The sequence below is a fragment of the Hypomesus transpacificus genome, unplaced genomic scaffold, assembly GCF_021917145.1.
Source record: "Hypomesus transpacificus isolate Combined female unplaced genomic scaffold, fHypTra1 scaffold_129, whole genome shotgun sequence".
Lineage (NCBI taxonomy): Eukaryota > Metazoa > Chordata > Actinopteri > Osmeriformes > Osmeridae > Hypomesus > Hypomesus transpacificus.
Genome location: NW_025813705.1, coordinates 305,984 through 333,301, shown reverse-complemented (window position 1 = coordinate 333,301; position 27,318 = coordinate 305,984). Strand labels below are relative to the sequence as shown.

General features: G+C 39.9%; 1 protein-coding gene across 6 annotated transcripts in view; it reads right to left on the bottom strand.

The window, feature by feature from the left end:
- Positions 1-7,154: 7,154 nt before the first annotated feature.
- mgat4c (mgat4 family member C) overlaps positions 7,155-27,318 on the bottom strand; it is a 62,607-nt gene continuing 42,443 nt past the window's right edge. For all 6 annotated transcript variants that reach the window (XM_047050833.1, XM_047050835.1, XM_047050834.1 and 3 more), the window contains 3 exons: positions 11,241-11,392; positions 10,193-10,340; positions 7,155-9,117 (listed from right to left, as the gene is read on the bottom strand). In XM_047050833.1, the coding sequence (XP_046906789.1) occupies positions 7,961-9,117; positions 10,193-10,340; positions 11,241-11,369 (1,434 nt within the window). In that variant the 5' untranslated portion in view covers positions 11,370-11,392 and the 3' untranslated portion in view covers positions 7,155-7,960. The remainder of the gene's footprint in view (positions 9,118-10,192; positions 10,341-11,240; positions 11,393-27,318) is intronic.

The window sequence follows — 27,318 nt, the reverse complement described above, 5'->3', positions numbered from 1 at the left end:
GCTGGCTTGCATACTGTGAAATGAAACTGTATAGTAGCTACAGTAGGCTTTATCATTTTGCAGTACTGTTACATAACGGGCATACTAGACTAAAACGTTCACATACTAGGATGGTAGTATGACATGTCAGACAGGGACTGGTGACTACTTTTAGAGTAACAATTCAAGTTGACTGTAACATCTAGCTTAATCCATGTCTGGGAAACTGGGCCCAAAGTAGACAGTTGGGGAGCGTGTCTCAAGCATGACTGTTGTTCTATTCTAATAACTCCATTCCTTGATACAAGAGCAGCGCTGGATTTGTGTGGACCTGGCGCATGAGATCAGTTTAAACAAGATTAAAGCACCGCATTGTTGTTCAGTAGTAGTAGTGTCACTAGACAAGAGCAGCTGCATGCTGTAAATGCATGAGAGCAACATGCCCTATCCAAACAGTTAACAAAAAACACACACAATTCTAGGGAGACATTTAAGACAACGCTCATTCCCGCAGACAGATCAGTCCGCCAGCGTGCCCTGACATTCTAAACAGGCCCCATGAAGATGAGCAGCTGTAATTGTAACGAGGAGGAGTGGGGAGAGTCAGCCGATGCAGCGGAACCTAAATTGGCTGATTGTGTCTCTTCGCCTGCCTGTGATAATTAAAATGATTCGTCCTCCCTCTGTTCTTGCTAGGGAGGTGACGAAGACAACGGCGTCGGTGTTATTGCCTGCCCTTCAACAGGGGGACATCCATGCTGGGCTTTCGGTTTTGTTTCCAAGAGCACAGAATCCAAGCCCTGGCTCAACGGTTTTAGCGCAACACCCTGGGAAACGAGCTATCTTTCCGCTGCATGCAGGGAACCCCGGTATTAATCTTTAATTAAGGCCTTTTTAATCCGCGGAGAAGAGTCAGAGAGTAAAGTGCTACATATGAAGAGTGGGCACGGGAAGGGGAGGGGCGCAAGCCATTACATCTTCTGGTGAGCTCATTCTGTCTCATCAAAGACAAGGCCTCATTGATCTGCCAGGGCGTTCACAAGATCTTTTTTTAAGCTCTTTAGTTAATCAGGAGACACTGATCTACTACTGTGAGGGCGGCCTTGACTTAAGTGAGGTCTAAACAAATGGTGAGCCGTGTGTCTCTTGAAGATGATTTAGTAATGTTTTAAAGCGTAAATTTAACTTGAATGTTTATTCCGATTTGTATTTCTCAACTCAATGTGTTTCATAGGCATGTATTGCTTGCTGAGGACACTTCATCGACTGTTGTTTGAATTCAGAAACATCAAAGTGTCTGATGTTACTTCACATGTTTGAGATATTCTAAGGAGGGACACAAGCTATACATATCGAGGGGAATGGTATGATTTCAGCATCTTTTGACAGCTGCTGCTTGATGCGCCACTAAAAGGCCCCAAGGCACAAGTTTCATTTTGGCTGAAGAATCAGACAGATTAAGGAACTCTCCCAAGAACTAAACAGAACTTGAGTAATTGTTTTGATCACTCCATCGTCTTCCCTGGTGGCTGGGGGTGTAGCACACTTGAAGTAGAGTTGTGGCAAATGGGGACCTGGGAAGGTAGCAAACACTGTACCGTTTCCCCCCGTGGCAATATACGAGTGCTGGTGCAACCAAAAGACAGATGTGGGGGTTTGCACCTTTGTGAGGCAAAGCAATTGGGAACAATTAAAGCCTCTTTTGCATTAGGGACTACACACTCCCTGACTGTAGCAGTCTCCAACAATGCCTCCAGCTCATTTCTTTTATCTCCACTCCTCGCAAAGACCTAATTGTCTTGAGATTTGTTAGTGAAGTCGCAGTTCTATCTCACAACAGTACTATATGTATGTTAGAGTACTTTAAGCAGGGCCGTGATTGTCATGCATTTTTTCAATTTGTCCAATTTCTGTTTACACATACCCTTCGTATTTAGCTGAAGGAAAGAAACCATCAATAATTATAATGTTCTCCTTTGCCCATCTGTTTTAATTAGTAGCCTAGTAAGTCGGGTGTGTTACAAACGTTGTACATGTAACACGCCAAAGACAAACCCACCAAAGTCAGTAGAACCAACTCATGAAATGGGATGGTCCGAGGACCTTGTGAATGCAGCAAATCACCAGCTTGCCAGGTTATTACAAACCATTCATCAGCCATGTCTGTTTGTACTTGTTTCCCTACCCTCATCTTGACTCTCCCTTGGGCACACATGTTAAAGCCCATATTACTCATTTGTCTGTTAATTGCACTTCTCTGTTGCCATGTATATCCCATTTTTATTGTCCACCCTTATCAAACCCCTCTGGCTGAGCCCCCCCCCCCCCTTCCATCCATCTTGCTTTGGGGTTTTGTATGTCTCTGTGGCAAGTGTACCTTGAAACACAGGATGAAAAGGAACCATCAAAAGCTATCTACTGCCTTGCAACCAAGTTTACCATAGTTTTAAAACTAAAATGTGCTGAGCCCTAAAGGTCAATCCAGTGGCCTTTATAATTCAACCCATGCATTGCTCCATTCCATGTTTAGTGAATTAACATGACCTGTGCAATAATCACACAGGTGCATGCACTCCAGTGTAACAGATCGAAGGGCAAACAAGGAAATCCATGTCGCCAGATTGTTTGCTCTTCTATCTATGTGCTTGCCAGCAACCATGGAAACTGGCAATCGATTGGGTGATGCCTTTCCTGCTGTCTGATGCAGTTGTTGTTATATGAGGGGGTATTGGTTTTTACACGCTATTCCAGCACCTCGAGTGTGCATTAGGTATGGTTTCCAAGATATACTGACTGGTTTGTAAACTCACCTTGCTTTGGTTCTGCTTCACTTTGAAGTCTTTGAATTTCTGTAACTATGGAGGGAAGTTCAATGCTGCTTCAATCATTTTATTAATTTTGTTTATTGCCTTACATACCATAATGGCAAAAGGCTTAATGATTTCACCTGAGACTAAGAATCCACCTAGTTCTTCTCACAGTAAATTATTCATACAGTCAAATAGTCTTGAATTGGCATTTTTTTATTAAAAAAGTATAGGTCAAGTCATATTCTCTGATCAGACAAAAGTGGGTTGCCAACATATTTAAAGAAACACCCATCATTTTACATTTCGAATCATGTTTGATCAGATACTTCAAGGTAGAGGAAGGCAAGGAAGGAAAGGTGAAAGCTGGAGAGGGTACATTATTGCATATACTGTCCACAGCAAAAATATCCACTTATTTAGTTTTTCACCCACTTCTCATTTATTCATCCTCCTGAGATCCTAAATAAATATGATGTAATGCATGACCTCCTCCATGTCAGCCAAACCAAATCCAGGAAGATGAAGCAACATAAACAGTACCCTCTCCCCAAAGGCACCAGCTCCACACATTCATTATTCAGTAAAAAGGCAGATAACTTATGAATATTGAGACGAATAATGTATAGGTTTTGCTTTTGGCTACTGCAAGATGTGTCAGTTAAACACACTTGCGCAAACATTTTCAAGGAGCTGCAAATGTCACACTGTTGCACACAGTTGGAGCAGATTTGCCATAAATGTATACCGTACATTTATTTTTGATTATACATATGCCCACATATATAGCACTGAAATGAGACCACTCCCAATTTCTTCTCAAATCAGCACCTCTACACGAACGTATGGCAGACAATCCATTCCAGTGTCTGTTGAATTCCAGCTGGATAACCAAAACAGTGCTAGTAGAACCTCAAAAGTATTTGAATCAAACACATGACCATGTCAAAAGATTTGAAAAGAAAAGTTTTGAGTGAGGAAAATAAGGGTTCAATACTGGCTTTACTGACAGAGGTAAACAATGAGGGTCAGGTTCCATCCATCCTTAAAATGTTTGGAAAAAGTGGCAGTTCATAAGAACAAGGTCAAGCAACAAACATTGGGAACAACATAGACTGGCGGAGGGCAGAAATAACTGTAGGATGACATCAAGTGACCTCTAAAAAGAATGGCAAACGACAGTTGGAGGGAAGTGCACAGCGAGGAAGGCTCCAAACATGCTCCTGGGAGCCGGGCTGAGGTCAAGGAAAGCAAGACAAAAGTCCTTCATCACTGAGAAGCAAAGGGCCAAGCTGAGGTTTGTAAAAGAGCATAAGGATTAAACCATAGAGTATTGGCGTAAGGTCATCTTCTCTGTTGATGAGTTACATTTTCAGCTTGGCTAAACACGTTGTGTAATGGTCAAACCCACTGTGAAATTTGGTGGACGATTGGTGATGATCTGCCACGTACAATGTTAACCTGGAATACACTTGCTTCCTTCTGCTCTGGTAATGTTCCCTAACATAAGGAGTGGTTTTTCCTGCTGGGCAATGCTCCATGCCACACAGCCAGGTCAATCAAGGTGTGGATGGAGGACCATCAGATCAAGACCGTCATGGCCTACCCACTGTCCAGACCTGAACCCATTGAAAACCTCTGAAATGTGATCAAGAGGAAGATGGACGGTCACAAGCCATTAAACAAAGCAAAGCTGCTTGATTTTTTGTGCCAAGATAGCATAAAGACAACACACAGCAATGTGAAAGACTGGTGGAGAGCATGTCAAGATGCATGAAAGCTGTGATTGAACTGATTTCTGAACTCTTCCTAAATTACAACATATTAGTAAAATGGGTTGTGTAAAATGAATATATTTCCACACTTTACATTAGTGTTTCTCAACCCTGGTCCAGCAGAATTATTTGTATTTTACTTAAACAAATATGTGGAAATACTGTAGTAAAACCAGAGAATCTGATCATTTTGCAGTGGTCTTATTTTTTCCAGATTCCATGTGTATATGTATTTAAATACAGTATACATCCATCTTATTTACTATTATATATCTTACTCTTTCTCATTAGTTCCTTATTTATTTGTGATGACTGAACTCAGTTTTCTTGTCCTAAAGCAGATTAGTAATTTTATGAAGTGCATTGTTTTGCTACGTATTTACTCTCTTGTACATCAACCTATAATAACTATTGTATATAAGATAATTGCAATGCAGATCACTCACAACAACTGGCATTCATTTAGTTTAATCTAGACTGATTTTAAATACAATGTATACAATACAACATTTGACTTGATACATGTAAAAAAATATATAATCTTACAATATACATACAATACCGTAGAACGAACAATGTTGGAGAAAAAAATACAACACAGAACATCTCAACATACAGTATTCTCTCCCCTTAACAATATTCAGCACAAGATAACACTTGTTGTAAGTGGTATTTGTAGGCATCTACTAACAAATCTAAAACATCTTCTGTAGCAGATGCTGAACAACAAGTTATAGAATCTGACATACAAAAGGTTTCGTTTAACCACTGAAAACATGTTCATGCATCATTGCACATGCTTCATTGGAAGACAGCAAAACTTTTCAACAATCCAAAGCTTTTGTTTTAGCTACACTGGACCACAGAATGACTTGTATTTCATTATTGTGATCTGTGAACTGCAGCTTTACCAAAAGATTAGGAAAACCTGGTACAATTACAAACACTTGCTTTAAGGACCCTGGGTGGGTGAGATGTCCAATGATGGCCACTCTGCGTCAGGTATTCCCGTAGTACTGACACAAACCCCGTCTTGGGATCAGTTTCCTTGTACTATGAGTATGCATAAAGGCAGCGGTGCTGCAATGACTGTCAACTGCTGCCATATATGCTCATGTCAAGTGTACAGAGTTTAGAGTGTGTCTTTTTGGATTTGGTGCTCTATGTACAAAACTTGTTTTTAATCTGATTTAACTGTGCACGGCTTTGGTTAACACTGTGAATGTGCTCCATAAATTAATGTGATTGCTTGATCCACCTATCTGTAAGCTTGGACCTAAACCATCCCACGTCAGTGAGAGTTGTCCTGTATTTAGCTTTCATTTCAAGAAAGTTTCATAAAAGCCTATTTAGCGTCCACATCACACAAACAATTACCAATGTGTCTAGATCCCATGATTTTGCAGTATTTTATCATTCACATGGGTTTAATAGTTAAGTGTACAGTGTGAATGTATCCGCTATAATTTGATATATGAAAACAGAATTGTTTCCTGAATAGCTGGGTAGACGGTTGTTAGCATGTGTGTAACAATTTCCGTCCCAAAATAGATTTCCATTTTCAGCACATTTCAAAGAATGCTGATATGCAACTGAATATTTAATTCAGACTTTTGTTGCTATCGCCAATATTCAAACATCAATGATTCTGCAGTGCTCAGCTAGTTTTGACAGATTTCTTCAGATGGACTCATGACAACAATTTCTTCTCAAGTTATATCAGCAAGCAACATTTGTTTGCAGTTTTATGTTCCCCTTAACCTGTTTTAAGTAACATAAATCGGGCTTCATTTAATTAATGGCAATATGGCGAGTATCAGAAATTGTTAGTGTGATATTGTGCACAACTGAGCATCTATTGAAAATGCATGCTCTCACATGACTTGATTCACACCCAGGTCCCCAAAATCCTGGTCAAAATGAAAAGACACATTCTGAATGAGTTCTGGGGGTTTCTATGGAGAATATGTAATGCTTGATGAAAAAACAACTCTTAGAGTGTGGGAATTGTTATTATAATTTGTTTGGCACACTGGGGTGTGTCTGAGAACTGTACAGAGATATGACCAAGGTCTTGATCGGCTTGTGGGAAAAACCCCAAACCAGTAAGTCACAGCAATGAAACAAATTATTTAATGAATGCACTGTGCGTTTTAAATGTCAGTATTCTGTAAACATTCATCACTTTATTGCATTGTTTTACATGAATGGTTTAGTTGGTGCTGTTGTATTTAGGCAAATTTGTCACTGAGTGTTGCCTCATAAGATAACATAATTGTGCGGAAATGGAACTGACAAGATGATTTTTCAAACTCCTTGATGAACGGTGTTGAGAAATGTTGTGAACACAAATGCAGTACCAAGGCAAGTCTGCTGAAAATGTCATGTTTTTAAACACCCAAACATGGCAAAGAAGTTGAGGAACTTTATAAAGAGAGACAAAGATGCATTACTTCTTCACTCTTCTAACACATATTTTCCCTTTTCTTCATTCATGGGCATTGATACAGTACTACACAGTAACATAGAGAAACATTGTTAAAAAAAATCATGTTTGAAACAAAGAAACACATAAGGGAGGAGTGAATTGAGATCCTAGCTCCAGGGGGGTTGTTGTTTGCTGGTGTTAAAAGAGCGAGTGAAACACAGACCAATTTACTTGGGCAAAATTGTGCTGTGCTGGAGAAGAGGGTGCGATTAGGTCCACCCCATTCTTCAAGGTGCAACCCAATCTCTGTTCTAAGAGAAGATGGGAGAACATGTTTCACCTATCAGTGTTTCTGACAGAACATACAGGGCGAGTAAAATGGCAAAGCCCACTTCTGATCCTCAAAAGTAAGCTCAGGCCAGACACGGTAACAATGATGAAGAGGTAAATTATGTAAAAAAAGACTTATTTTATTTCAAAATGGTAATGTTAGGAATGACAAAAGGTAAAATAGTGGCATTTGTGTTTCAAAACACATTGGAATTATGCTACAAGTATTGTCCAAAGGCTACTGTTCTCGAAAGATATTCTGTTGAGTAACATTATTGAAGACCCAATGACTAGATTTCTCTATAGGTTGTATTAATGTTAATGTTATGTGTGAGTCAAAGTCTAAGTATGAGTTATGCAGAAATATTTTCAAAACCGTGTTTCTGGAATGATATGTAAATTTACATTTTTGACTTGTTTCATCAATTAAACAGTCCTAAGAAATGTTATGTAATGATGTCATGACTAATGATTTCAGGAATTTTATAGTAGGACTTTTATGTACAAATACTAAATAAGACAGGTAAAAATACTGCACAAATGCAAAAACAATCAATTGAATAATACAATGACAAGTAAATATGGTCATGAAACAATAAATACCCCAGTGTAACATGACGTACTGTGTTTTTGTGCGGTCATCACTGACTTAGTGGCTGAGTAGTCCACAAGCTTATGCTTCTTATGATAAGCCATTCTTTCTGACTCGCAGTCACCACAATACGCACACACTCAATGTCAAAGCCTATCTTGTGGTCCACATCTTGTACCTCAATGTTGCCGTTTTTAAATTCTCCTAATGTTATGTATGAAGAACACTGTGTCCCTTTCTTCGTTCCGACTAACTTCTCTCCCACTTCTAGAGCTCCACGGTGAAGGATGTCATTCTGTCGATCATCCGTTCCTGTGGCGATCTTGATTTTGCTAATCTTGGTTGATCTGTAAAACACTATGACAAAAAAGTCACCCGTGGAGGGAGGCTTTCCCCAAAAGTACTCATCCACACTGCTATATGCCTTGGTGGCATCATAGTTCTCAAATACATTGATGTTTGTGTGAAGGCTGGCTGGAGGATTGTCAGGAATGTCAATGGAGTCTTCCTCAAAATCATCATCCTTCAACTTGTTCTCTGCCCCCTTATAGGAGGAATAGTATCCCATGTGTTGGAACAGGGAGGGTTTGAAACGGATAACATCTTTTTGGGCCAGCAGGCCCCGGAAATGAATGAGAAGCCAGTCACAGGGCATCTCCTGGTAGAACATAAGGAGGAAGTGGGCCAAGCGTGGCAGGTCCTTTGAGTGGTACAGTTTCCCAATGTAGCCAAGCTTGGAGAACTCCAGCATCACCCAATAGGAACCTTCTCTTGAGGTGACCACTTTCTTCAAGGCTGTCAGGAAGTTCTTTGAGCAGCGCACATCGTCCTCAAGCATCATGTAGAAATGAGAGAGGTTGGTGCAGAAATTCAGGAGAAAGGCGTAGTCCACGTTTTGTTTGGAGCGGAAACGGACCCTGTCTTCCGGATCATTATAGTTCCTTTTCAGCCCCTCCAGGGGTGGGTAGTACTCCTTAGGGGCATGAATCACCAGAAGCCTTCCGGCTATGATGTGGTGAGCAAACTTCCTGGAGATTTCCTGAACAAGATTCTCACACCAGGTAAGGTCAAAGTCGGCCAGGTGGACAACAACCACAATCTCTTTCAGCTCATCATAACTGGACTGGTCAAAAATTGATTTGATTGTTTCCATTAGATAATTTCCTCTTTTTCTTTTGACAGATGACAACCCAATAGTAAGATATTCTGTAATAGAAAAATATAAATTTGTCAAAATTAGGGATGCACCTACATATAGCAACCACATACAAATACAATATGGGTCTTTAATGGGAAATAAAATTCCCCAAGGTTATAAACCACGTACAAATACAGGGCAAAACATAATCAAAAATGATGCTAGTGAAATGTGGAGGGATAAGCGCCAAACAAAGTCACCCTGCAATGTCAACTGGCACCCTAAGAATGTAAGACAAAGATTTAGTAGGCCTACTGTCTGTCCTGTTACAGTATATTACACCTGATGCAGTATGCTTATAATGGAATAATTATGTCTTACATTTGGTAACATCTGCAATGCGCAAAAACACCATGCTTTTCTCGCTATTTCAACCCACAAACCTCTACACAGCAGGAGAGACGTTAACTGTGGAACCAATTTTACCTTAGCGGATCGACATGAACCTGTATGTGTGGAGATGAAAGTATTATGCCTCAAATAGGCTGTATTTTATTTTCACTGGGTGCACTCGTACTACATTACTATAGCTTCTATAACTACTAAGTGATAAGTAGCAGAATGATGTGGTTTGGTTAGACTTTTTCTTCAACAAATTGAATCAGTCATGATGATCTCAGTCACTGACAAATGTTCTTAATTGATGTAGTTAACATTAGTAGCCTTGCTGCTGGAAAGTTGAACAATAGTGTTACATACACACATATTTCAAAGATGTTATATTTTTTATTTTGACAACATGACTTGTCCTTTATCAAAACATTGCATGTGATTGGAATCCAAATGATCAAAAATATAAAGAATAATTTGTGTATTGCAACCTTAACCTACTTCCAAGTTATCTGACTTTCCACAAACAAAATAAATGCAGATCTTATTGTGGCAAACAACTTGAATTGTGTTTTATGGAGTTATGCATGCACTTTAAATGCCATTTATGGTGGCTGCTGAAAATACAGCAAAAAAAACAAACTATTATACTGTATCTGGCATACTATTTTCACTGTCATACTATAAGAATTTTTACTGCTATAATTTGTATTTGCCATCTGAAATAAGAGACAGTTATGAAGCTAAACTCACTCTTGCGAGGCAAAGGGTTTCCAGCCAAGTAACGATATGTGACGTTTATGGTCCCAGAGAAATTAGTAAGATCTCTCAAGGTGTGAACGTAGCTCTCTGAGTGTGGAGGATGTACGGATGTTTCCCTCAGCTGTCTTTTATCCTCTTCCTGCAAAGAACAAAGACAATAGAAGAGACACATTGTGAATTCTGAACAACCCAAGGTTTCATCACAACTAGAGACAAGAGACAGCAAAGTCAAGTAATCTCCTTGAACAGTTTTCAAATTCCTACTTAAATAATTCAACAGTGGAAAAAAATTGTTATGAAACTTTATTCCAAAACAGTAATACAATTTCAAAACAATACATGCTCTTATGTACCTTAGCCAACCCACATCTTCAAACTTTGAGGTTGCTATTACTGCCAAGCAAATGGACTTTGAAAGAGAGTGCCAGATACTTATGTTTGCAACATTTTAATCATTTACATAACAAATACAGATTTTGATGGCATCATGAATAACACAAAGACCATCTGCATGATTTAAACTTGGGTCCAAATATAAAATGTGTACACAGCCTTTAGAACAATCTATTTTTAAAGAGACAACATGGTTTGATCAAATTATAAAAGCAGGAATCTGTGTGCGTTGCGTGTATGTGTGTCTGTCTGTGGTTCAATTACCTCAAGAACCGGGCACTATATGAATAAATTGAATTTGGCAGGTGTATTGCTCATGACCTGAGGATGTGTAGTGTTGAATGTCAAGATGGGCGGTTTGCAAGAGATAAATATAAACAAGTTCGCTGCCATGCTGAGTAGTACTCAACACCTACTGTAGTAGAACAAATGCAAGTATAAATGTATGTAGTAAAACCTGGATCCCTGTACTTCAATTTTACCTAGGTTGTAATTTCTTAAGAACACGGTATGTTCTCCTACAGACCCCATTCAGAACAAAGCCATATGTTCTGGCTAGATGCATTAATTACACATACAGAACAAATACTAAAATTATACAGGTCAGGTAGAATGTCCTGTTACATAGTATATGAAGAGAGCTCACCACTACGTAACCATCCTCAATGTACAGGTTGAGAAAGAGGAGACAGGTGATCAGCAATCCCAGGAAAGGAATGGTAGAGCGTTTCCTGAAGCACCTCATTTTGTCCATGGACTTCCACACCAGCCTCATGATTCACTGGTTCCCTCTGGGATCTGGATGGGACACACATGGAAACAGGCATGTTAATCATCTTGCTTTGGGGTAACATACATATATCAGCTGGTGCTAGAGCAAGCTAATCATTTCATTATTTTTTTTGTAAAGCTTCAATAGATTCTTTGAAAATCACATTAAAAGCCATGATGCACTGATGTTCGTTTACCCTAATCTTCAACCGGAATCATAATTACTTTTCAATACACTCCTAATGAGATGTAATATGGTGTTTTGTTCTAGGGTAGAGGTTGACAAAACTCACTGATAACTTGGAAGAAGCAAAAAATATTGTCTCACATGGCTTGCAAAATATGTAGCGGTTATACTGCTACACCATATCCACATGTGGAAACAGAACAGCCACAGCAATCTATCAGCGCCAGCCAATAGAACATGTAAACAGAACGACAGTGTTAGTCAATCGTGACCAACAATTAGGCATCATTGTGGCCATTTTTGCCACTGCTACAAAGCCCTCCTGAGATGCTTAATGGAATACAAACTACTTCTAAGGATTGATTCAATAACCACACGCACTTCGACCACCCACACCAGGGTCCGCCACACCTAGAAATAAGCTGGTCAATACCTCTTTGTGCACAAGTCTGAAACGGAACTTAATGTATCCATCGACAGTATCTTGCTCTTTGTATTTATGACATCACTGATTGTGGGTAGATGTGCACCTTGCGGTACTTACCATAATAAACTATCGAGACATGTATAAAATATATCAGTGCTAAAACCAGCTCCATTCAGCTGGAATATTCTGGATAGAATTTTCATAGAGAAGTTTGTTAAAATAAAAGTGGTTGAAACACTGCTTGTTTGAATTGCTGAGTTTGAGCCCGGACCCTGTAATGTACAGTGTCAGTGTTGTAATGAGCCAAGAGGTCAACCATGTGAATCGGCTCCATTGTTGCTATAGATGCACAACAATTAGCTGATGGATGCTGACTGTATAGTCCAAAAAACACAGAGTAAGAGAGAGAGTGAGAGAGAAAGAGAGTGTACATGCAAACGTGCGTATTTCACACCAGTAAAGGTCCAGTAAGGGTTTATGGTCTGTAGTGGGGTGAGTGTCTTTCAATGGGAATACTCGTTATTCACTCTGTGTGGTCGGAATAAAGACATTTCTTAACCTGTTTCTAGATGTACAGTTTTAAGATGAACTCACTTCTGTTACTGTCAACGTAACATTCATGCGTCTTAACCCATGAGCCGGATCATTCTTGTTTTACAGGAACTTATCATACCTTGTAGCAATTTAACTGCAGCTTTTCAATCAAAATATGATGCTTACTACTAAATAAGAATGCACTGTAAGTACACTGTGGACAACCTCTATTCTTGAATGCTACCTTGCATCATTGATGACATGACACAACCAGACATTGGTTTTGCTCTCAGGGTGCCCTCACCTTTCTCCATTGGTAATGTCAGAGTCAGAGACACTGAGAGCAGCCTTTAAAATGAAAAACAAGGAGCTCCGTAGTGAGAGAAAGGCAATTACAGCCCGTCTGATGTGCCAATGAAGCAGAAACATCGAACAGAAACGCAAAACAAATCACACCTCCTTTTACGTATAATGGCGTGAATGCTTTAGCTAGGAATTACTGTCTTCAAGTGTTCTGTAGGTGTTCTTGTTTAAAGAACTATGTTAAGAATAAAGGACAAATATCTTGTATCAGATTTGAGTCACATTTCACAATGTTCTCTTACTTTTCCTCCCAAGGATTTTTTTCTCAGAAGCTTTTGTTTTGAGAGCATTCAATTCAAATTTCAACAAACACACAGTGATGCAGAAGCAAACATCTATGTTATTCCGCAGTGTATAAACTATGTCAATAAAAGAATGTGAATTGAAAACGTATTTCATAGAATGCTTGGGTACACTTTAAATAATACATTCACTACTTTAGTGCCAGGCAGAGCATTTTGGAATGTAGAATATTGAAAGTCTGAGTTGGAGACTACCTTGAGTCTCCTGATTAGTTATTCTGAAATCAAAATAGGCCCTTAAAAAACACTTTTCATTTGAATTGGAAACACTTTTAGCTCTCTATTTAGCCACACTTTTTACAATAAGGTGAGGATTCTGTAATGGAAAAGCCTGGATAGAAAAGTCAATGTGACTGAGAGAGGGGAAAAAGATTAATACAATTGGCAGCAGAAAGCAATTCTCCCACATTTGATCTTGTTATCTGTTTTACATTATTTCCCTTGGGTATCCTGCACCTCACAGATATAAAGCTCTGCACATATAATCAATTAAGCCTGCAGATTTGCAGGGATTCGCAGTTGCTTTGTGTCAGGCCTTCAGCCACTTTCAATGGATTTTCTCTCTCCACAAAGAGAAAAAAATAGAGGCTTCTGGTGATAACAAAATTGAGGCACAGAGCAGAAAAATAAGTCCCTTTATTAGAATGTATTTTTTGTTAGGAATTCAAAGTGGTCAAACGGTTTACCAATTATGCATTCTTCTGGAGCTTGTCACACAACGGGCCACAATCTGATCTACAAAGACTTGAAGATCCTATCAGATACAGATTAATGGAATTAATAATATAATCACGCAATAGGAATTGGTGTTATTGCTGAGCTAAATTGGAGACTACGCACATTTTCATGAGTTCAACATGTCTGTATCCGACATCACAACTGCCAATCACAATGTGGGTCAGTCACAGTGTGACCCCGTTTTGAGCAAGCACACAACTCATTATTAAAGGCTTGTATTATGATCAAGGCTGCCCAATTGTCCACTTCATATTTGTCTATCTGTCTGTCTGTGTGAAGCTGTGTACTCATTTAGCTGTCAACACATTATCAGATCTGTTCAACGTCAACCGGTAACCGGAACCAGCTGTGTAGAGCTCCAGAGGCCAGGCGCTGGTGACAGGGATCCAGACAGATGTACACATACACACACTATCACTCTGGGCCAGTCACTGCTGTCAGCAGTCAGAGCTCACACACTAGAGGGGGGGAGGGGGAGAGGGGGGCGCAGGATGTGCAGTGCATGTTCTCCCTGGGCACACTGTTCAAGCTGGCCCTCCTCAGCCACCGCCAGTACCCACCCTCCCCAGGGAAACCAGCTCTCAGTGACGAGTGCTCCAGCTGTTCTTCCATAAGGAGATGCTGTGCAAGACGGACAGAAAAAAAAGAGCTCCATCTCTTGAGCTAGCCACAGGATTTCCGTGTTCCAAGAGACTGCATATTTCTCAGCCGCTTTTAACGGTAGCTTTAAACTAGACGCCCATTCCCTTCGTCTAGGTGGATGCTTGGTTTCAAGTTGAAAATATTTTGAATGCACGAACAAAGCCCTTCAAACTGGTGCCATCCTGGCCCCGTTTTCTGAGTGTCAGTAGCACAGGTGGTGTAGCTAGTGGAAAAGGTTCTCATTAAATATTGAACATCGTGCCTACTGATGCTAGCTTCAGAGCAATCAAGCTTAAAAACACTTTAAATAAAATGGTGGTTCTTTGGCTTTGCTGCAATTGTGCTGATTGCCTGGCTCTGGCCACGACTGAAACGTGATCGTAAAAAGGTTCTTAAAAGGTTCTCATATTTGCTCGCTTTTGATTTCTTTTTAGCTCACCAAAGATAGAGCAAAACGTTGCCTTTTCATTTTTAAAGCCAGTAATGGACTAAAGCCATAACTGGAAAATTGATCTCCAACTGTATGGCTGTGATGTTGGATTTGGAATAGAAATTGAATTTATTATTAAGGGACCTATATATTGCCACTTACTTGGCATTGACATACTTGCCACTTCGCAATGGACAGCTGAAAGAATATGCTTCCGTTTTAGTGCAGTCATAGTTTGATAGGACATGCTGGCAGCACCCTCAAAATGACTCTGTTATGGGGATGTGAAAGCTGATGTGCAAGACAAGCCCATTTCCCAGAGTGTTATCTGGGCATTTACCTTTTAAGGTCAGAGGGAAACACGAAAGTCTTTGATGTTCCATCAGTTGCAAGTGTAATGAGGATGGGACGCGTGAGAAATGATTCATGTGTGAGTGAGCCTCTCCCAGGCTCCTCTCAGCAGTTAGCACTTTGACCCAGATTAGCACTTTGCCAGAGGCCCACTGTGAAGGGCTGCAGATGAAGGGCCGTGATACAGCCTGGGCCTTTCCAGGGGAAAAACACACCGGACATGTGGACACATGTACGCAAACACACACAGTTCCCATGGCTAAGATAAACAGACAGGTCTACTGTACGCATGCACCCTGGGATGTAAATGATGTCCTACCGTGGTGCGCCACATTTGCATAATTCCAAGGTACTACCTTGTGTAAAAATATTCCTCTAATTCCTCTTGTTGTGCCTCGATGACTCATAACCTGACACTCTGTGGATATGCTGCTATTCTCCTGGAGCCATCTGTGTTTTAGAACAATAGTATAAACCACATGTGTATTCTCATAACACTGCCTGGCCATCATCACAAGTAATCTATGTATCAAATGGCAAGGTTGCTGGATGCTGCAATGTTGAGATAGAAACTGTCATTTAGGAGAGCAGAGGAGAAAACAATATCAATTTGGTAGACCCCCAAAAAAGGAGGTGGATTCTTGGACCTGCCTTAAAAGCTCTTAAAAAAGCCAAGGTCACCTCTTGGTCAAATCTGTGAAATGAGAAAATGGCTGAAGGGGCAAGGGGCCGGTGGCAGATAACATGAGAATGCACTATCTCCTCTCCACACATTTGGTGCAGGCAGGACAGGGCACTGGCAGGCTTTTCAAAGGCCGATGTTCAAATGAGGAGTGGAGACACAATACGATGGCCCAGTTTCACCTCGTATATGAACACATACATAGAAGGCCTTTTAGTGGATGAGCTTTGTGGGTGGCGGAGAGTGGACAACCAAGACGCTGAATGAAAAGTGCTTCCACAATCAGGTTTAGTACTTTTTGAGGTAGAAAGAGTCAAATAAATCAATGATGTTGTGCAGGTGTGGGCACCGGCACCACACAACTCAAAAGAATTCTCGAATGTAAGGTTGTCCTGTAGGAAACTAAATGCTAAAATAGGTTTTCCTTGCGTACATTAAGGCATTTGGAATGTTTCTCAAAGTTGACAACTGTGAAATGTACAGTCACTCAGGGAAGAAGTTCATTCTTTCTGCCAAAGAAAGCCTAAAGCTGCTTTACAGCAGTGTCTTCAATAAGCTGTTTTGCAGCAACACATGAAGATCTCTCCTAAAGCCAGACTGACGTGGAATATTCGATATCCTTGCATGGACTGAATCTTACCAAGTCCTCTGTATGAATATTTTATGAGGGGCGTGTGGGTCGGGCAAGCACTAGGACATCATCTCCACACATTGCCCATGTCCCAGACTAAGCAGCCTTGGTTACATTTTTAGATGTACGATAATACGCGATTCATGTATTTTTATGTAAATATGTTTCTAAGTATGCCTCATTATTTTCACTATCCAAGACACAGTTTTAAACTTAATGGGTCAATGATGTACGTCTAAGGGAATATGAATAGTGTGACGCATGTGTGAAACATTGGTTAAGCTTCATATGAGAATGTACTGTACAGCATGACAGTCATGTTGGAGGTCTCATGTTGCTTTGTCTGTAGCCTTGTAATGTCAGTCTTTCCTTGTACTTATACAGCAGGCCCTTTGCAGTACATACAGATCAAAGACTAAATTCATTTTAGGAGATACATTCTATTTTAGAATGTGTCAGGCATGTACTCTATAAATTGAAGTAAAAAAAAAAAACTTATCTTGTATGGTTCATTGCCATGTTTTCCAGAATGTGTGATAATATCACATTCATAATCTAATCTACACATGAGTTCCTTTTGAAGTTTTTCATGTGTTTGGATGCAATGCTATGCCCAATATGTAGCATCCTCAGCAAAGTGTAGTTGGACATTTAAGGTTTACTGTAGGTTGCAGGAAGAAACAATAAAACAACCACAATTTGCTGTTGAAATCTGATGGATAAATATGAAAGTGATAGATTGTTTTGCGGTCCAACAATATGCATTACAATTTTGAACATGTATCATCTAATTAGCATAACTGAATTTGATATAGCATCAAAATGTAATGTTGGATTTATAGTTGTTTTCCGTTGTTTTTATTGTGGTATAATCAAACCCAATCAAATGAGGGAACAACCAACTGTAGCAAAATTAGTACTTTAATTAACGGGTGCGTCACTGTTCACTGACATTTATGCTCAGAGCAAAGACTAATAACTTTTCTACTCAGATGACATTGGCTAATTTTCCTTGTCTGAGTCCCCTTTTCACCCTCTGGCAAATCGATTAGAATCAGATTAATGGCAAATGACACCAACAGTCACAGAGGACAGCAAGAAGTTGTGTGTGTCATGGCGTAAAGTATGAAACATCCTATACAATAGTAGTAAGGTAGTGTTTCATTTATGACCAGTTGTTTCTATTTGGGGGAGTTTCAGATACTGACATATGCCTTTGAAGTGCATCAAAAGAGTTAAAGAATGTCCTTTTTCTTTAGTGTACCTCACAAAGAGGAAAATATTTGTGTTTTGCTAAAACCTTATGCAGTACTAATCATATGAATAGGCATAAATAATTTATAATCCAATGTGAAAAACCCCCCAGCTCTATCAAAATGTTCCACTTTGCTGGCAGCGCCCAGAAAGAAATATATAAAACCAAAATTAAATCAGAGCACAGCAAGAGATTGTCAGCTCTCATTTTTGAAAATCAACAAAGCATGTAGCTGTATGGCATTGTGAATCTGACATGGTTTAACAATCAAACTCAAACAAAACGCATTAATGAATGAACAGGTGAGACATTACCTAGAAAAGCCACAACAAATGCCAAAATGCTCCAAATTTCCAAACAGGCTCAAATGTATTCTGTACAGGCAACCCAACCTCTTTTGCCTCAGGAACAAGGAGTTTGTGTTTAGAATTCAGCATGTGCCAGCAAACCAGCCCAGCTCCACCTTTGGCTAATTTCCGAACAATTTCCAAGCATAGAGAAAAAATGAATATGCATCATCTTTGCAGCAAATGCATTTGCAAGACAAAATGATAATGAGCAGAAAGTGCTTAAAAAAAACAATTAATCTCATGTAAAACAGCTGCTGAATGGGTCTAATAAGATGGAATTTTAATAAGCGAGTATGTTGTACAACAAAGCCAGTTGGTAAACACTATTGTTCAATTGTTTCATGACATGCAGACAGATCTTATTATAAAATACTAATCAATGTGTTATCCCTTATTTTCAGGGGAGGGTCTACAAGCCTTTCCAAAGGTTTTTCAAGACGCAGCAACATTTACCAAATCAGGTGAAGATTTTTCATAAAAGTGAATAATTTGTTTCTTCTGAATCTGTTTGCCATGTGCATGGTGCAATTCTTTTCCAATAAGTATAGGTCACTGGCCTCAGGGAAAGAGAAGCGTGTGGCCTAATTCCAAACTCTGACAGAGAAAACTGCTGTCAAAGCTCTGTGGATTCCTCTGTTAAGGAATGGGTTTGAAGGGTAATCGGTAGCCTGTGAACAGCCCTGCTTTTAGAAGAAAACAAATCTGCTTGTTATTGACTGGAAGCTCACCGACTGCATCTATGCCCAGTAGAATGTGTTTACTTATTTATCAAGGAGGAGAAGACCTGCTAGTATCTTTGACAACAAGCCCAAGCAGTTACCTGCTACTTGCTGCTAGACAGTAGGGGCAGGCCCTATGAAAGATGTATGGGGGGGCATTAAGTTGAGTTTTAAGCTTTTCCACCTGTTTTGTGTAGGCCTTCTCAAATGGTCAAGCCTGCTTCACTGTCAGTGCAATCTTCACCGGAATGTCTCAGGACAGTGGTGTTTTTTGGGGGATTCTGTGCATAGTCACAGACAACATGCAACGCCTGTTTTATGGTCTTCTTCCTCTTTAAACAGGTCGCTCCGTCAGGCTTTGAGTGTGAAGGCCATTTCTGACGCCTGCTGATGACTGTAATCGGTGTGCATCGAGAGTCCACTGCGTAAACCTGCTTGGCTTACTTTTTTGCCATCTTTGTGATACAGTATATTTATTTCTGGATTTAGTCAAGGCATTTCGCCCAACTAATAATCCACTATAAGGGAGTCTAAAAATAGCCAGTAAGCCTATTTTTATGCTTTATTATCTCAAGATAATAAATGACAGATGACATTGGCAGTAAATCTCTGTGTAACAGCATTAAGTAACCTATTGAATGACACCACGTGTCACCCTTTTGCTCAATCAAACATTTGCCTTCCTTGATCGTCTAGGAGTGTGTATATGTGGGGGTTCCTTGTGGACAATAGCTCAGTGATTAGAGCGTTTGACTGCAGTTCACAGCTCTTCCCTGGTCTATAAATTGCCTTGAAAAATTGTATCTGCTAAATAAATACATTCCATAAAATATATTCTTACACCAACATGACTTAACCATGTCTTAACGTGGCTTTCAAAGGCCATCACGTTGTTCTTTTTCATAGTCATCAGGCTCTCAGCTTGGTAATGGATGTCGGGGCACCTCGACCCAAGCCCCTCTTTTTGGTTGTGATGCTAAGAGTGGTCACAGTGTCATTGAGTGTCCTCTCACATGTTCTCCCTTGCCAGCGCTGCTGGCTGTATTGTCCATTTTGTCACCTTGTTTTATTTTAGCCCCAAATTGGAAATGCATGGGCGATTATTGCAACGTGTTTAGGATGAGTGATGCCGGGCACTAAGCCCAGTCTGCTTTGTTTTGTTAGTGCACCACAAGCCGTGAAATATAGCCTGAATGTCAGGAAAAGAATGATGTGGGCATTGAGTGGTTGTCATCACTCTTTTAGCCCACATTTATAGAGATTCAAATCAAAAGACATAATATGACATTCATTTAATTGCCCCTTAAGTAAGATACATAGTATCAGATGAATACTCACTTAACATCCTACAATCTAGGCTTCAACGTCTGCCACACACAACATAAAACAAAGTCCAAATGTCTGTTCTGCCATATGGGGTGTTCCATTGCCTCCTTGGAAGAATCTCCTATGCGTGTTATTGTCTTCTATTTTAAGAGACTCCCCACAGTGTAGAGTGGAGAGGAAGGGAGTTAAGCAAACGCCATTCCCCCAACAGAGCTGCCCATATAGAAACAACGACTGATAGGACGGCTCTGCTCTTCCTCTCCAGGGACAGAAAAGCCTTCCCCAACTGTCGTCTCCCTACCCACGACTCCTATCCCAGAGGCAAAAACGTCAGACTCCCAAATGCCAACTCTGTTAGGAGTTACGGCTGCTACTTCCCCGGTGAGAAATGTCAGATGGAGGTGATTTTCTGCTTTAGGATTTCACAGCTGTGACTGTACAAAGAATAAAAGAACATGAGGCCCCTTTGGATAAATGGGCCAAGAACATGGTTCTGAGGTAAAGGAAGGAACTCATGTATTTGTAGATAGGGTTTTCTTTCAATTGTAAACAGCAATTTGTGAATGTCTAAGTAAAACACATATACTGGAAATAGTATACTTCTCATCCAATTTTATATTATTTCGTCTTATTTCATTATCACCTCGACACAAAACAATTTTAGTATTTTTTACGAAGTTTGTGTTCCAAATTCTATGGTATTTACAAAAAATCTGAATTTAACTTTAATTCATACGCAACATGTGTTCCATCTTCTCAGCAAAAGTTGGTTGAAAGATTATTTTCTGTAGTCTCAAAGGCACCAGATTGGTCAAACAAAGATCGGAATACATTACCAACATTTCATTCACATGAATCACAGAGGATATTCTTCCTGTGCAGAATGTTTTAAAGATTTACATGTCTGCTGCTATTAACTACTAGCCGCATGCTATCTTTTGGTTTGACCGCACTGCCATTAATTGTCACAATCAGATAAATGTCAGTCCACACTTAGGTAATTTAATTATTTAGCTATGTTCCCATTGGCATGTGTTGTAATTCATTCTCTTTTTGCAGAAAATCCCCCAGGACTCTAAATTAGATTTACATCTGGGCTTTGGGCAGGCAGAAGAAATAGACATTGATCCACTTTTACCTCAGTGCTCCTTGGATAGAACATTGCTGATGCTGGCTTACAAATATAATGTAATTCCGTTGTCTTGGGTAGTATGCGAAAATGATACACGTCAAACCAACGCATACCAGTCAATAATGCTGGATGCCATACTTTTTTGTGAGGGCTTAAGTGCAGTTAGAATAACCACAAAGAAGCTAGACTGCTTGTCACATCCACTACCGTACTCTTTGCCTGAGCATGGTGCCACTGAATATGCAACTAGTATCTGTTGATTCGAAGATTGCCAAGATTTGCCAAGAACCTATGTCAACACCAACCGCCATCTGGAGAAAAAAAAACTGGAAAACCAACCACAGACAGGAGTGCTTGACAGAGTTGAGGCTTTCATCCAGCCCACATGTTTAAAACTACAAGGTACACTTTAAGACACACCGACCTTTAACAAAGACCACAAGATGACCTGTGAGCCTCAAATCAAACTGTGACGAGAATAAAGGTCAGGAACTAAACTGAAGTCCCGATGGGATGGTTAGTGTGAACAGTGTAAGCTGTGAATTGTACCTCAGACATTCTCTGCGCAATTACATGTTCTTATTTTAATGTGCTGCCGCTCCGACAAGAAAGAAATACAATCTGCAACAGTCAAATGATGTACTTGCAAAGACAGTTGAGTGAAAGTAAATTATGTAGAAGGGGAAATCTTAGGTGCATGTCAATTCAGTGTAATCACAAATTGAACACCATTGAATTGGGCACCGTTTATGTTTTAGGATTCTGAAAGTCTCAAGTTTTCCACCCATTGGCTTTGCTGTAGAAAACGTTTTAAGATTTCCAACCTTAGAAGCGTGTCAGTTTTGAAAGCTCCATGCATTACTAACGTGACAGAGGGGTCTCACAGTCATCGGCACACTAAACCTTCTCACAAACACCCAGTCCAACATTGACTGCCAGTTGTAATTCTCTCAGAAATTCTCTTGGACAATCTTCAGCTTGCTAGACACCAAATCCTGTTTATCTGTCAAGACACTCCTCCTGATACCACAGCGAGCGCTGCCATCAGTGTCCACTTGACACCTGGTGCTCGGGGCGGAGAGTTGAGGATCACCACCAGGATCTGGGAAAGCTGAGACACAAAAAACTGTGTTTGACATATCAATAGGAGCTGTGCTAGACGACATGTTTATAGTATTCTTGTTTGTGTGGATGTGGAAAATTGGACAATGTCAGAACAATCAAGATATGCTTCAGCATGATGCCCAGCCTAATCACTCAACAGTTTGTGAAACAGATACAATCTTTGGAAAGATATCTCCATAAATATAAGGTTGTTTCAACGCTTTTCTTTTCAAGCGCTTGCTTGGCTCAGGAGCCACACGCAAACACAAGTCTGTGGCAAATTGTCACTCAATTGATGATGCGGACTGCCTCTATACATCCTACTCCCTTCACGTTCAGACAGGGAATAGCCAAAGTTTGTCAGTTACAAGCAGAAAATCAGATGGTGCTGAAAAGGTTACTGACCCAGGTTTCTGGTAGAGTGGTTTACATGAGGCTTGACTGTGTAGTAGACGCTCAAGGCTGAGGGAGTATGGGACATAATAAGGGGCGAATGACAGCCAACTGTGACATTGTAGAGTGCCAAGATGGCAGCCAAAGCAGACTCATGAGCCAAGGTGGTAGTGGAGAGTGAGATAGGCCTCTGTGGGCATGCTGGGTAAAAAGGAGAGGAGATGGGCAATGTGAGGCTCGAGTTGGGCAGATGGTAACCAGTAATGATGGTGTGGATGTGCAAGGAGAAGTGGATTCATCTTACACTCTAAACTTTTTTTTTCTTTGTTTGGTCAACCCAATTTGTGTTGAGCAAAACTAAAATTAAATGCTTGTACATTCAAGTGGTCTGAGTCAACTTTGTTTTCAGTTAATTTAACTTCATTATGTTAACAAACCTAGACAAGTCCATCCAGTATTAAAAGTTGTATTTGCACAGGGATATTGAGCCAACTGAACTGCAGGTTAAAGAATACCAACACAATGGGAAATGACAACTTAATTTAATAGCCAGTTTAGTCATTAGTCATTAGTTAACCCAATAGTTGGTTCAACTTTAAAAAGGACCCACGTTACTTGTTTATTCAAATTAAGTTAACTTCTAAATGTTTACAGTGTAGGTAGAGATTCCAGCCTTGGAGCAAAGGCTTTCACTAAGATCAGGGAAACATTTTTGAAGAGGCTCTTTTAAACAAGCTGTCTTTCCTTTCAACTACTGTATGTCAGCGCTTAAGTGATAGATTGGGTAAAGTTTGGCTTTCCATATACTGTTGATAGCGAACGGAAACCTTTTACCACAGTCTTGACCTTGTCTCTATTAGTGGGCTGACACTAATAAGTAATTAACAAGCAACAAATTATCTTGTGCAAACAAAGTTTCCAAGAGTGTGACAAGAATGTTACCTAGCATCTGTGTGGTCTGGAGGATGGTCCTTGGGTCAAGGGACAGCAGAGGAGACTGCGGTTTTCAAAATGACAGGGAATGACATGTTTCTACCCTTACTGTACCATGCATCAGATAATTAGAGGATAACAGCTAAATTGTGTGCGGCAGCTCTGTAGACAACAATAGATTAACATGACAAACTGAGGAGCACTTTAAATGGAATAACCATAAAAAATGTCATATTCAAGAGTACCCACTGGTTTAGTTTAGTGACTGTATTTGAGGTATGAGCGTCTTGAAGGTTAAGGAAAGATTATATTTGTGTTGATATTTGAGTTTTTAAGTTGACAAAATATATATATAATATATAATTGACACTAGTGTATGTCATAATTTGTGTTGACAGGAAGTGATGTGAGGTATGAGCTTTATATAAATATTCTAATTGGTTATTCTACGGTGTTGATGGACAAAATGTGTTTTATTAGTCCTGTGCACTAATTCCTTCAAAATAGGAAAATCGCATGTGTCTTTTATAAATATACTCATTAGACTTCTTATTGTGCGCACAACAAAATGTGTCCTTTATTATTCCCCCCAGTCTTTCTTTCTGCCTCATTTGGTAGTGATGACAGTTGACAAGCCCCACTGATTTTTTCATTAACACCTCATACCGTCACCAATGGGTTGGCGGTACACAGGAAATGAGCGTTCATATCAATATTCCAGAGGACATCTTACACATAATGCATTTCAAACAGGCAACGACTACGCATTATGGTCCCCAGGGGGAAGCTATCGATCACCCTGCATTATCATTATTGATTCCTGCAAATGAATCAAGGAGATCAAAATAAGTCAATGCTTAACTTTGTCTGTTCACGCAGACAATCAGAGTTCCTGGAGTAATGCAGGGGCAACGTACCACAAGCTGACTTGCATCATGAATGCACAAAACAGATGACTGGAAATCTTTCTCCTTGGGTAATACTCCGACTACAGCTTTACTGCCAAACAATAGCAACATTTGAATATTTGAAGATCCACCAAGTATGTAACTATCTATCTGTATTTAACTTTAAGTACAGTAGATCTCATATTTAACCTTGACCTAATTTTTCATGCCATGGTTGGTAAGAGGCTGAATGCCACTATGTGTACTTTGTATGGGATCAAATATATTCTGTTTTACTGCATCCCTGATGTTGAGGGCCGTTAAGGTAAGGGTAATGGTATGGCTTGTGATATGTTTATGGTTGAAGTGTTCTGTGTTCTGTAGAGGAAATAAAGACCTGCATCATCCTACCGGTCTGAGCCACATAAAGATGGCTATTAGCCCTCCAGTCAACAATGCCATTTATACATTCACATGACACAGTATGTTCTAATGATGCTAAATATGTGTGCAAAAGAGGTCTGAAATGTATATTCAGAAATGCTGTCAAAGTTAGATAAACTGGGAAAACATAAAAAAAAATGCACAGAGCATTGATTTGGGCAATTTCATGTGCTTTCCTTGGCAACCTGAGCACTAGCAACTGGGATAGGATGAGATAGCGACAATGAAGAATCTGGTTCACAGACATCACAGGCAACCGGGGTCTCAAGGTCTTGAGTTAGCACATTCACATTCTGCCTGGAACCATCTGAGGATCTGTGCCTTATCCCTTTTAGACTCATCACCAGGCCTAAGAAACCCCTTTCATCCATTTGTACTTTCCTCAATCCAGACAGTGTCGCAGTTCAACACCAATTAATCAATACTTGCTGTGAAGCACGCAGTTTCTACTAATCGTCCACTAAAATGGCCTTACATACCAATCTTTTATTGCGCATAAGAACCTTTAATATTAAACTATTAAACCTGGACATGGCTCTTTCAGGGCCTAACTTTTGTCATGAAGTGCTAAATAATAATTGGCTTACCAAAGGTTAATTGCTCAATAGATACTCTGCCATTGTTTAATTGTGCTATTAAATGCCTGATCCATGGCCCTTGCTTTTATAATGGCTTATTTGATTTGGAACAAACTGAAATGCAATTTGGTGTCCAAGTGACTATCAAAAGCAGAAATACACTAGAAAAATTGGTCACAGACAATAACTAATGTTCAACCGTTTCGGTTGATTTGGCCGAAATGGTGACAAGCTTATATCTAAACCATACATGAAAATATGCTCTAATTAAACATCCTTTGCGACTGTGTTCTATTGTTCTTGCTGATTTGTCCGGTCTTCACAAGTCAGCATAACAGCATGAAGGAGTTGGCTGTCCCAGTAGTTAATGAGAACATAAATTGCACACTGCACATCAGCAAAATATAAAGATGAAAACATCTAAACAACTAAATTCAAGAATGTTACCTGAGCGTCATGAATTGTGTTTTGATCCCTATCAGCGTCGCCAGCAGTATTATTTCAAGGGACATCCTGTCAAAGGTGCATCATAACAGAGACTGTATACATAATGAGGACAACTTCCACTTTGCCATCACGTAGTTTGGAAGAGGACAGCAAACAAACTGCTTTTGCTTATCGAATCTGGGTCCAGTGTAAACATTGTTTAGCACCTCAACTAAAGCACAATTATCTTGTTTGTGCGGAGTTTATGTCCAGCCTCCAATGGCAACGGTGACCCGATTACATCAATTGATTTACCTTTTTTGTTCCTAGCAAATCTACTTTCTGGCACTGGAGGTTATATCCATGATAATTACTTAATTATACTGGAGACATATAATTTCAAATATGGAAAATAATACTGCATAAGGTAATAAAACAAATGCTGCAGTTATCTGGTTTGTGTTTCTTAAATTTGTTCTCCTCTAGTGAGTTTTTCTGGGAGTTTTTTCTTGTCTTCCTTGAGGGTTTAGGTTGGTTGAGGGGCATTTCTATGGGCGTATGTGAAGCCCTCTGTGACATTGCTTGTAAAAAGGGTTATCCAAATAAATTTTTATTTGATTTACATGTTACCTACTTTAAAGATGTTGTAGATAATGTTGAGAAGCACTTTTTGTCATATTTACCTAAACGGGGGAGTCAGGTGGCTGAATGGTGAGGGAATCGGGCTGGTAATCTGAACGTCGCCAGTTCGATTCCCGGCTGAGCCAAATGACGTTGTGTCCTTGGGCAAGGCACTTCACCCTACTTGCCTCGGGGGGAATGTCCCTGTAGTTACTGTAAGTCGCTCTGGATAAGAGCGTCTGCTAAATGACTAAATGTAATGTAAAATGTAAATGTAAAACAAACTTCACAACTTGATAGCAACGAATACATCTAAAGGTTTGACAGTAATATAAGATCAATCCAATATCTGTGCTCGTTGCAGGAATAAAGACATCAAATTATTAAGACCGTTCTGAGACTAATGATTGGAAGGGCTACCTGTCAGTCTACCTACCTGCGCGCAGTCTGCTTTAGCTATGATGTTTTTGGGAACGGCCCGTAAAACTAAAATTCGTT